The 12,123-nt window shown below is 33.6% G+C and overlaps 2 protein-coding genes across 3 annotated transcripts; one reads left to right on the top strand and one right to left on the bottom strand.

Annotated features, from left to right (window-relative positions):
• Nucleotides 1-1,704: 1,704 nt before the first annotated feature.
• On the bottom strand, nt 1,705-5,321 carry LOC107692690 (interferon-induced protein 44-like). Its single transcript, XM_016491854.1, has 8 exons — nt 5,314-5,321; nt 4,982-5,041; nt 4,534-4,567; nt 4,196-4,400; nt 3,444-3,593; nt 2,615-2,786; nt 1,961-2,061; nt 1,705-1,878 (listed from the first exon to the last, which is right to left on the bottom strand). The coding sequence occupies exons 2-8, from the start codon at nt 5,019-5,021 to the stop codon at nt 1,705-1,707; spliced, it is 876 nt and encodes a 291-aa protein (XP_016347340.1). The 5' UTR covers nt 5,022-5,041; nt 5,314-5,321.
• Nucleotides 5,322-8,920: 3,599 nt separating this feature from the next.
• On the top strand, nt 8,921-10,694 carry LOC107692721 (ladderlectin-like). 2 transcript variants are annotated; one of them, XM_016491887.1, is made up of 6 exons: nt 8,921-8,975; nt 9,060-9,145; nt 9,307-9,407; nt 9,790-9,924; nt 10,238-10,346; nt 10,527-10,694. In XM_016491887.1, the coding sequence occupies exons 2-6, from the start codon at nt 9,085-9,087 to the stop codon at nt 10,604-10,606; spliced, it is 486 nt and encodes a 161-aa protein (XP_016347373.1). In that variant the 5' UTR covers nt 8,921-8,975; nt 9,060-9,084; the 3' UTR covers nt 10,607-10,694. The 2 variants fall into 2 exon arrangements, with proteins under 2 accessions (XP_016347373.1, XP_016347372.1); XM_016491886.1 differs by having other exon boundaries at nt 8,928-8,975; nt 9,073-9,145.
• Nucleotides 10,695-12,123: the final 1,429 nt, after the last annotated feature.

Here is a 12,123-nt window from a genome sequence, read left to right as displayed (position 1 = left end):
CATCACAGTATGGTGAGGGGCGTAACATTTCCGTCTCATGCTTGAGGAATTCGGCCAATCACAACGCACTGGATAGCTGGCCAATCACAACACACCTCGCTTTTTCAAACCGATGAGCTTTGTAAAAATCGACGCGTTTCAAAAAGGCGGGGCATAGAGGAGAAACAATAATGTACAGTATGTGGAAAATAATGTGTTTTTTTAACTTTAAACCGCATAAACACATTTCATTACACCAAATACACAAAATAATGTTCTTTTTAGCAGCATCATATGACACCTTTAAAGTCTCTTAGTTGAATCGGGTGTGTTAGATTAGGGAGACAGTTTGTTTTCCAAACTGTTTCCAGGACAGTTTGGAAAACCACTGCATTTCAGAGACATGTTCTTAAATGTGACTCATGTAACAAATACATGCATGCACAGTTTTAAGGCAGCTTTAATTGCCTTTTTGGTAACTTCATGACTTAACTGACGACATAACTACTACGACATTGCATTGTACACATTGCGCACTAAGCCTATTTACTGTATTATTTTAAGTTCCTACAGAGGGAGAGATACCTGGAAGGCCTGTTTGTATTGCACCCATAAAACACTACAATTTCTTATATTTTATATTTACATTTAATTAATTATTCATGAGGAGATGAGTCTTACCTTCCAGGCAGTCTAAAAAGAGTGCATGTGATGGTTTTGTTCTCTGTTTTAGGAACCACATTAACTGCCTAAGTTTACTTTCAGTTTTGAAATACCTACTTTTCAATAGTTTCAATAGTTTAATAGTCAGAACAGAAAGGAACAGTAAGTTGTAAAACTATTAAACAATCAGGACTGACAACTATAATATTTTCTTAATACAAATTTATTAATTTAGGTGTTGGCAGGTTTGACAGAATAAAAGAAAGATAAACAAAAAAAAGAAGATAAACAAGCTACAATTATAATGCTGAAGTAAACATGCTACAATATTCTCAGCATGCATGGTAGACCGGGGTATTGTCACAAGAACAATACTTCATTAATATGTAATACCTGGAGTGTAATTGTAGTCCAAAAAGCAATAGTTCAAAATGATTTCAAATAATTCATGTGTGTCTACAGAGAAAAATTACTAATAGGTATTAACAAACAACCCTACTCTGTTAAAGGGGTCCTATTACGCTTTTTCACTTTTTCAGCTTTAGTTAGTCTGTAATGTTGCTGTTTGAGCATAAAAAAGATCTGCAAAGTTACAAAGCTCAAAGTCCAATTCAAAAGGAGATATTTTATTTAACAGAAATCACTTTTCAAAAACTACAACGATCGACTCTTTGGACTACAACGCATATTTTCTGGGATTTGTGATATCACAAATATCGACGAATGGGACGAGACCTGGTTGAGCTGCACTAGAGAAGGCAACGAGTGTTTTCACTATGTCGGAGACACGCTAGTTTCCCAAGGCAGACGTAGTGCGGTTACAATCATCCGGGGTTAAATCGCGCTCAAATTGATTTTATTTTATTTGAAGATTTGAACAAAATCAAGACTTTGTAAAAGAGCATAATAGGACCCCTTTAAATATCGAGTCATAATAAATATGAATCACACAAGCAAAGACATTTTTTTTCTTTTGCAATAAACATCAAACAATACCCCAGACTTTTCTTTATCATAATCACACACCATTTCATTTCTGTCAAATATTGTAAGGTATACAACTTATTCATTGTCTGTCTGGTCCAGTACATAGTCACTGGCAAAGTTAACAATGTTTAATAATGCCTTTAAAATCAGAATATCCATTTTTGTATTGCCGGGGTCCTCATCATGGTAGTTCTTTACCGGGAAGATGCAATTTACAGGAACTCCCAGTCTCATAGAGCACTCATCCATCTGTGATTCCACAATAATGTGTATTGACATATTTATTTCAGCAAACAGGGCTAAAAATCTATATTTTTTCATACAGACTTACCTTCTCTTTTATTTTTTTGCTTGCGTAGACCTTCTCAAGGTTGCCTTTAACGAGTGGACACACTTCATCCACCTTGGTCATGATAATGACTTGAGGAATGCCTGTGGTAACAATAACTATTTATACTTTTATTTATATATAGTAAAATATTTTATTATGAGCATTATGAGAACGGTCTAAAGTGTATAAAACAAGCATGTATTATAAAGAGTTGTTTTTGTCTCAGAGTAGTCAATAGTTTTCGCTTCAGGCAGCAGACAGTGTTAAGTCTTTTTTATTGTTTACTAGGTGGGTTTTGCTCTCAGTACGTGACTGTCCATAAACTTTATTGTGAATTGTATCAGCAAAAACATCAGACTCATTATTTTATTATTTGCATAAACATAACTGCACCCATGGCAATGACAAAGGAACCTACTTTTAAGTATTTTTTTTCCCTTTGTGCCTAAAATACACTCCTTTTATTCTTTACAGTTCACTATATTTAATCACCCCAAAAATGAAAATATTTTATGTCTTTACATTTACATAAACACAAAAACATGATTGTTTTAAGAATCTCCACTCTACTCTTTTCTGTATGATGAAATAATAAAGGTATGCAATTCAGAATAATATATTCACTCCAGTAAAGATGTGTTCTACATGACTCACCCAAGTCTCTTGCTTTTTGACGAACTTTTCTCAGTTGGTCAATTACAATCTGTTCCATTAGAGATATGGAGTTAGCTGGAATAACAGCCACCAGACAGTGAATCCTGTCATTTAGACTTGGATTTTCATTATACTTTGGGTTTCCTTCAGAAATGGGATTTTCTGCATTACACTGAAGGGACAGAAGCACTAAATATATTACAAGAATATACAATATAATAGGTTTGTTATAAATTTGAACCATTTTACAGTTTTTTTTTCAATTGCTAACATCCTTTTGTCCAAGCTGTAGTCATATTTTCAAAACTCTAAACACAATTAGCACAACACAATTCGTGTTGTTTTCACATTATATGCAGTCAATTACCATGTTTCTAAAATGCTTAAATTTTCTTTTCATACAAGTTTACCCAAAATCAAAATCATGGATCATTTCAGTCTTATTTACAAATGCTTAAACACAGCATGTCAGAAATGAAGACCTAATGTTCCAAACTTTAAATGTAGTATAAAGCTTCTACTTCTGCAACAACAGCAGCTCAAAAGTATTGAAAAATATCTCTATAGTATATAAAATATTGTAACAACTGATAAGCACTTTTAAGTAACAGATCACTGCAATATTTAGAAATAGCTGATTCCAGTCTCAGTTGGAGGAATAGTCAGGTGTTGAAGCTCTTTCCATTACATCAACAACATAGAGTAAAAAGGCCTCTTTAAATGTTTTTTTTTTATGCAGAACAACACAGAATCAGAGAGAGGAAATATTTTGACCTCCATTTTTTTAAAGATTATGTGTTGTGCTATTTTGTGTTGTGTATTAACTTACTATGTATCCATTTTTGACATGGCCCAGTAATATTTTGGGAATGTCTTTGGGATGCACACCATTTCCTTCTTCTATTTCCATTCCCCTGATGTCAGTAAATGTGAAAGGAAAGTAAGAGCCTGCTTTCTTTCTCAGGTTAAACTGTTTGCACTGGAAACAAAAAACAAACGTACACTTAAAGTGAAAGTGAAGTGACGTGTGGCCAAGTATGGTGTCCCATACTTAGAATTTGTGCTCTGCATTTAATCCATCCAAGTGCACACACACCCGGAGCAGTGGGCAGCCAATGCTGCAGCACCCGGGGAGCAAGCCTTGCTCAAGGGTCTCACCTCAGTCATGGTATTGAAGGTGGAGAGAGCGCTGGATATTCACTCCCCCCACCGACAATTCTTGCCGGACATGAGACTCGAACCCACAACCTTCAGGTTACAAGTGCAACTCTCTATCCAGTAGACCACGACTGCTTACATACTGTATTTCTTAAAGTTTTTCAGATAACTGGCCTCTATTTGAACCAGAATTTGTTGTTCTTGAATCATTCAGCCTTTTGAACAAATGAATGATTCAGTGGCTCTCTTGCAAAGATTGTCACTTTTTTAGTTCCTGAATCAATCAGTGTTCAATTCATTTCATCCAAAAATAGTTGCTTGTCACACCTATTGGTTTACTGATGTAACCTGCAAGCCCCAGTGCTGTTGGAATAAATAACATTCTATGACCCAAACTCTTTTCTATATATGAAATGCTTTTACCTCCATAGTGAAACTTTTACCACTTAATGAATCTGCCAGGGCTCTGGTGGTGATGCGGTCCTGGAGAACATTATCCATAGAGTTGAAGAAGCTGGATTTTCCAGCACCTACTGGTCCATGCAGAAGCATTCTGAGAGTATTGACCTCTGTGCTCCCAGTTTTGAAATTGTTTAGAGTTCTCAAAAGTTGTTGCTTCTCAGCTTCACTATAAATTAGTTAAGGAAAAAAAGTCACCAAAGGGAAAGATGGAAGATACAATCTGAGCTATAAATTGCATTTGCCCAGTATTTATTGCTAGAGTGTGTGAAATACTGGAAATCAATGGGCTCATAACTCACGTCCAGATGACTGTCCTCCATGGTTTATCCAACTCTGTTTAACCATAGATTAATTTTAGAAAGCGTAGAAACACTTTTTGATGTTGTTTTCTATTTTTTCCTTAAATTTACACGAGTCATCTTTTTTTCTTTTTCTTTTTTTGCAAGTCCTTAGGCAACACTGCTTTTCGTGAATTGTCATTTAGATGTTGATATTCACTCACTTCTACTAGCTAAATGAGTGGATAAAATTAAACTTTGAATATGATGGCTTAAGTTCAGCTATTTGTTTTTAAATTAATAGCATGCGTCAACCACACATTTTAATTCAATCACAACTTGACATTTTAAATCTATTTCTGAAATATGTAAATATATATGGATTTAAATTATTTTCCAGCATGAAATGTAATTTCAATTCCTTTTATATATTGACAATTTCTGTCATAATAATGAGAAAATGACATACCCTGAGATGGAGGGCGTAGTTTTCGAAGAAAAAATGCCATCCTAGTAATGTTTGGTACTACTAAAATTAAGAATTAGGATACACAATCTCCTCAAATTAACAATAAAAGATGGAAATGTCAAATACTTAAATGCCAAATATATATATCAATTAGTCAAATATTTGTCAAATGTCAAATATTTAAATTCATACATCAGTTTAATCAGTCATCTTTATCACACAAAATTGAATGAAAAATGGATTTCATTCAATATATCACAAAAAACATGAATAAAAAGCCAAAAAAGAAGAACGAATTTTAATTTTAAAAGTTAAAGTTTAATTTGACTTACTTGTTTTAGAAAACAGGAGTCTGTTTGTCTTTTACTGTGCTAGGTCAGTCCTGTCCTATACAGACTACATCAGTCTGAATCCGTGTGAGGACTTTGCTTTCTGTTTCTACAAAACATACCTTGTTTACATAATAACTGCATAAAGAAATATAAATAGATCTACTTGCAAATCAGTCTGAAATTTGTTTAAAATGTTTCCTCATACATTTCTCACTATAGTGACTAAATAGAGTAAATAATTTAAGTTTGATTTCATCTGCTCACTTCTCTGATGTTAATGCTCCAAGGAAATCCAACAGGAACAGGCTTTAACGATCTGGCACTGTAGATAGCCTATTTGAGGAAAAAGCTCAGTAATAAGGGTTCTCTGAGATGGTTAGAGCATATGTATTTTTTCCTACAGTATGCTAGAAAATTAAAAAAATTAATGAAAATGTTTACATTTGCAAAAAAATCTGATTACTAATGAAAATAATTCTTTAAACCCAAACATTCCTCCCAAATCAATTAAAAGTAGTCAACGTCAGTAAAACTGAATAGGGGAGAGTGGGGACGGTTGCAACGAGGGGCAATTGCAACATGGCTTATTTCTTCAATCAGGAATGAGCTACAGTGATGATATTCCTACTGCACATGCTCAATTAGCCCATCATTCTTCCTAGAAGAAATCAGCCACATGTGAACATTCCTTCTACAAAAAAAATCATTTTCATGGTAGAAAAGTCATTTTTTTATGATCAGATTTTTGTCATACTGTCTAAGCTCTTTGCATAAATCATTGTAAAGTCATATCACTTTAATCATTGTTTTCTGAGCTTAGGTGTATAGGCATAGCTAGTGTGTGTCAAATATATTGTGTTAAGCTACCAAGTTTTATGACAGTTGTCAGTGTAGGGACAGTTGCAACACTGTTGCAACCATCCCAACATGCTGTCCCTTACCTTATTGATGTAAAAGCTTGGCATAACATTACAAAATGTTTAATTTTATGGATTAATAAAGAACCCCTTTCAATAGTTGGGTATCTCTCATTTTTTAAGTAAATAGGTTAAAAATCAGTTAAAGTCTAAGGTGGACTAATTTCCTTCACTCTCACCCTCTCTTTGTACTGTTTCAACTGTCCTCTGTTGTGGGGTCAGTTGTAACATTTGACTTTGTCTATTCAAATAGCCTATAAATTGTACATATATTGTCATAAGCACACGTTACAGCAGTGTGGGTGAGTAGCTGACAGATGTGGCTTCAGAGTCAGCCCAAGGCATAAGCGAACCATGCGGCTCAATTCAACACATTAAGTATTCCACTTAGTACTGTAAGACTTTGAATTCAAATGAACATCTAACCACTCTTGTGAGTCTGCTACTGTTATAATTTAAAATCATAGAAGGGTAAAAACATTGGTATGAAGTAAACAACACAGCTATACAACAAATAAAATTATTATATTAAAATAATGGGTGTGTTGCAAATGATCAAGCATTGACAATAATCAGTCATATTGATGGCACCGAGGGGCCCCCAAATAAAATTCTGTTTAGGGCTCCATAAAGGCTTAGGCCGGCCCTGCTTGGCTTTATTGTATTAGAATTGTGGCTTTCCAATACAAACGGTCTCTGAAAAACTGAAGGAAATGCAAAAAGTGTTGCAACCATCCCCACTCTCCCAATAGTGTTACACTGCAAGGTTTCAGGAGTGACAAACACTGCAAAATGCTCAGCGATTCACAGTGATAACCACAGCGTTATGGTTTTGTATCTCGTGATGTAAATAAGAAACGTGGATGCCAGTAGTTTAACCAGTTTGGTTTTCCATCATTTTCAATCAAAGTAGCAACCAAAGAAAGGTACATTATATCCGGCAAGTTGCATAAACCGCCATTGATAGTGTCGTTGAATTCAGTTTGCTCTGTTGTGTATGGCCATTTCTGCTTATTTTAAATGTAACCTATTTGGACTTGCTTTTTTCAAACAGTCGTTTAAAAATGTTTTCCCCCCCTCTCTATGTTATTTCTGGAGTGCATTCCCGTATTTGGATTTATTTCGCTTATGTTGGCGAGGCATTAATGTGGCTTTGTTTCATCAGACTGTTGTTTTTGAGGTCTGGCAACACCCTCTTAACCCGTAATAAACGAAACTTTGCAAACATGTTTCAAGCTCACATAAAATCCCCGGTGTGTCTTGTAAAGATAATGGCAAAAATGCAAAATCATCATGACATTTTAAGTTTTAAATGTTGCAAATGTTGTAATATTTCCTCTTTTTCTCGCAGCTTCTGTACTATAAATGTACTCAATGAATGTATAGCTACTTTTTCAATAATTCGTCCATATAACTTACCCAGACTTAACTATATTTAAAAAAGAGATATAATTTTCATATTTTTTACTGCTGGAGAATGTGGAGAAATTTAGTTCTAACACACTAAATTTCTTCAATCACTCTGAACTCTGAGAGTGATGAGACTTACTCATATGCAAAAATGTAAAAGCTATTATATTTCTACTATTATCTAAAAGTTTAATGCCTTTGAATTCAAATTAATATCCATGTTTTCTGGGCTGTTTTGGTTACTACCATACAAAACAGAGGCTGTGAGATCCTGAGTCAGCTGTAGCACTCATTATTAATATGAATATTTTAATCTTTAAAATGCACAATATTATTAAAAATTATTTAGTTAAAATATCTAGTTGATTAGAAATGAGCTATATTTATGACATATTTCAGTACAAAATGATATTTTCAAATAATTATGTTGCACATTCTCTTTTCACATCACATTTCAGCAGGTAAGATGGAAGCAAACAGACCTCACTGTTTTATTTGCCATTAAATTGGTGACCATCTTGTAAAATATGATATCTGATCAGATAAATTGGTATTTACGTCTGTTAAAATGCAATCCTACACTGTAAAAAAAATTCTGTATAGAAGGTGCACCGAGTCATTCATGCAAACACAAAACACCATCATGGTAACACACATGATACTTAAATAATGCATTAAACTTTCATTAAACAACAGAAAATGTAACATAAAGCCCAAATATACGTAATTAATAACAAAAACTATTTAAAAAACATGATTATTTAAACAAAATACTTTCAAATGTGGAGTGTCATGCAGGGAATTCTGGGAATATCAGTTTACAGTTTTTGACTGTAAATTATACATTGATTTGTTATTTTTACTTCTAAAAACTGTAAAATTAACAGCATTTTACTGTAAAATTACATGAAATATGATATTTAGATTTTTACAGTTTTTCCCTGTATATAGTACGGGAACTTACTGTTAACCTATTAACAGTTTTTTTCCGTAGCGTTTTAAAAAAATTTTACAGTTAAAATTACACTTATTTTTTACAGTGTACAGCTTCAGTTAGTCACATTTCAGTTAGTCACGCTTTTAATTCAAATAGCTAACTAAGAATATTGCACTGAAATTCAAATGCAACACAATGTAACAACATAAATGAGGATGTTCAGGATCGGGTCTTGTTTACCAAATAAGGACTGATAGATTAACAGAAGTTTTCATTGGTGTTGAACCAGCTTTTGTGACTGAGCAACTGGGTATAAATGAAGCTGATTTCACAAGCAATGATCAGAGAAATACACCACGGGGTATTACAGCTTGCTTAGTAGAATTTCGATTCACTTGGTATGACATTTTTCTACTGTATTTCCATTCTTAGTGTTTTAAAACTTGTTAATGCATATATTCATTACATTATTTATAATAATGTTGATATTAATAGGACTTTGTCAGCATGTGGATTTCTGCAGCATTCCTTCTTTTTGCATTGGCTGTAAATGGAGACAAGTCTGAAGGTAAATGAACAAAATAGACTGAATTCCTCTACTTTTTGCATCTCTTTAAACTGCAGATGATGATGAGGTTTGCAGTTTCTGCTTTCTTTGATGAACGTTCTTACATTCTTTTCATCAATCAGTAAGAAATAATACATTGTTTTAATTCATCTTTTTTGCAGATTCTTTCAGCATTGGTCGAAGATGCCCCACTGGCTGGGAGAAATTTGGAACAAAATGTTTTAAATTTTTCAGTGACTTGAAACCATGGGCTGAGGCAGAAGTAAGTTTGTGTTCTCTATAGATGCTACCCCAAATTGTGTAATTAATCATACCGTACTTAAACGTGCATTTTACACTATTGTAAAGCTAAAAAATATAGACAGGTTCAAGTTCTAAAGGAAAAAAAAGACAGTGTGTTCATGTTCATAATTGAGTTCTACAAAAATTGTTTAGTTTTTACATGGTCAAGGGTGCTTTGTTTTGTAAAGTTGTCAAGTGTTTAATGATCAAACAAAATCCTGTCTGTTTGTTATGCCATGCATTTTTCAAAGATTATGAAAAACTTTTTACGCTCCACTTTATTTTCAAGAATTTTAGCCTTTTTTTTCAGACTTCATTACGAATTAATTGCATTGCACCTAAATAACTCTTTATCCTGACAGAAACAATGTGTTGACCTCGGAGGAAACCTTGCATCTATCCACAATCAACTCACTCACAATTTCCTAAAGACCTTTCTGAAAAAATATGTTAATGGAATCCCCCGAACCTGGATTGGTGCTCATGATGCAACTAAGGTAACTGATTTTTAATTTCCATTAAATATCAATACAACCAGTGTCAGATTAATGTAAAACAAAGTATAATTGAAAATGAACAGTAAATGTTGTTGAAAGTAAAAATAGTTGTCTTTTGTCAGATATATTGCTTGTGCTCTTTCACATTTTGTAAAAGCTGGTTTGCACTGCCCCAACAAACACCAGTAGAAGTTTCACACTGTTTATTTAAACATACCAGAGTTCCCATTTAAGATAAAAAGGAAAATAAAATGAGAAGCATCAACAGGTGGAAACAGCAACACGTTCAGTAATGCTAATGTAATGTTCTTAGGTTTATGTCTGGTTTTGGAGCGATGGATCAAAGTTTGAGTACAGTGACTGGCATACTGGTGAGCCAAATGGAGAAGGAAATGAAAATTGCGTGGAGATGGGCTATGGAGGTAATATATACATGTTGTCCATATATTTAAAGCTATTTAACAACATTTTTATTTAGTATAAAACATGTAAAGGTTTCAAACCTTGCACATTTTATTACACATTTATATTTATGGCTTCCTGTTTGCACTAAAGCATATTTGACAGTTCGTTTCCTGAATAACGTAACTGAATTTCCACAGCTGAGCAACGCTGGAATGATGCACACTGCGATACTCTTCTCAGTTTCATCTGTTCCAGAACGGCTAGAATTGATTTCTAATCCTAAATTTTGATTGCTAAAATAATATCTCATGTCTGTCCATCACAGATTTCTAACATCTCCAAATTTCTGATTATAGCAGACATGCTTTGATTTTGAATGTTAATATCAATCTTTGCAAAAATAAAATAAAATGAAATAGACTTTAAACTGCAAATGTACATCTGTTTTTATTTGTTGCCCTGAATCACTCTCTTTTTGAGTTTGAAAGAAATCCTGTGGTTCCAAATGGAAGTCTGGGAGTGTTTTTTTGTTGTTGTTTTTTTTGCTGACCATCTAAAGAAGTGGTCAAAACCCCTCTAAAACCAGCCTGCAAACACCAGCTAAAACCAGTCAGCCAGTTTTTTTTTCAGCAGGGACAAAAAAAATCTGGTGTTTTTAATATGCTTTGAAGAGTTATATTTAAGCGAGCAATAATTTACACTGTTAATTATGTAAAATGTAAACAACTATTAAGTATGTAATTTTGATTATATGTGCTTTAAGGGTTAAAGTGACTGCAGGGGTCTTTAATGAACAACACAAACCTCGATGGTGTAGTTACGACATCTACCAGGAGAGTGTACTGCTAACCTGCCATTTACTGTCTAACTTAACCAGCCGAACCTTGAATGACTCCTTGATATTGACTTTAATATCTTATCTCAGGGTTCTCAGAGCTACTTTTAAAAAAATAATGTGACTGGGAGCTACCCATGGTATACAATACTTAAATTTCTTAAATAACGTATCGATCCAAACTGTTATAGCCTACACGGGAGTGTTAAAATGTGCTGGAAATGTTCAAAAAGTATACACACTGAAATCATTTTACCAAGTTTTATGCCGAAAACCAACAAATAAAATTAGCACCACTATATGCACTTTTTGTTTGCATAAACACTGAAATAAAAACCTTAAAAACAATGTCCTAAAATGTACACCGTACTTAAAAACAATGGCCAGATTTTAAATAACAAAAAATATTCATAACATCTACTGACATGTAGCCTATATGTTTAAATGAAGTTTTTTTTAACAAAAAAATATTTTTCAAATGATAAACCTCACATGTCAGTCATTTCAGCCTTTAATCAGCCTTTTTTCAGCCTTTCAGCTTTTTTATGAAAAGGATGAGTCAGAATGCTAAATTATATTTTATTTGTTCCTTAAACAGTTCTACATAAGATAATATGCATTCTAAAACTCTCAACACTTTGGATAACATGGTAGACTATTTTCCATCCACCGGTTAATATTTGCAACAAAAGTTTGGGCCGTTATTCGTATAAATTTGAACAAAAAAGGCATACAGGCTGAATGAAAATGTAAATCCACTGTCTGACAGCAGGTGGTGCTTAAGTAACAGCAGAAATAGAGCTGCTTTCACACAAAAAACACAACCTACTCTGCAATTTGCGCCTGCTTGAAACTCTTACTAACTTTGCTTAACGCTGAGCAGTAATATCAATCAAATATGGGTCAAATGATCATTAAAATACGAAAGGGATAATTAAAATAACGTCATGGCCGATATG

The sequence above is a fragment of the Sinocyclocheilus anshuiensis genome, unplaced genomic scaffold (assembly GCF_001515605.1).
Source record: "Sinocyclocheilus anshuiensis isolate Anshui unplaced genomic scaffold, SAMN03320099.WGS_v1.1 scaffold50, whole genome shotgun sequence".
Classification (NCBI taxonomy): domain Eukaryota; kingdom Metazoa; phylum Chordata; class Actinopteri; order Cypriniformes; family Cyprinidae; genus Sinocyclocheilus; species Sinocyclocheilus anshuiensis.
The sequence above is the reverse complement of the archived record's forward strand: the minus strand, read 5'-3'. Positions and strand labels throughout refer to the sequence as shown.

Excerpts from the sequence above, each read along its gene's own strand:
- LOC107692690 (XM_016491854.1), bottom strand. The coding sequence starts at position 5,021 with ATGGCATTTTTTCTTCGAAAACTACGCCCTCCATCTCAGG. Across the intron at positions 3,594-4,195 it reads GTAAAAGTTTCACTATGGAG|TGCAAACAGTTTAACCTGAG; the intron begins GTAAAAGCATTT and ends TTTTGTTTCCAG. Across the intron at positions 2,787-3,443 it reads ATGTCAAAAATGGATACATA|TGTAATGCAGAAAATCCCAT; the intron begins GTAAGTTAATAC and ends CTGTCCCTTCAG.
- LOC107692721 (XM_016491887.1), top strand. The coding sequence starts at position 9,085 with ATGTGGATTTCTGCAGCATTCCTTCTTTTTGCATTGGCTGTAAATGGA. Across the intron at positions 9,925-10,237 it reads GTGCTCATGATGCAACTAAG|GTTTATGTCTGGTTTTGGAG; the intron begins GTAACTGATTTT and ends TAATGTTCTTAG. Across the intron at positions 10,347-10,526 it reads CGTGGAGATGGGCTATGGAG|CTGAGCAACGCTGGAATGAT; the intron begins GTAATATATACA and ends GAATTTCCACAG.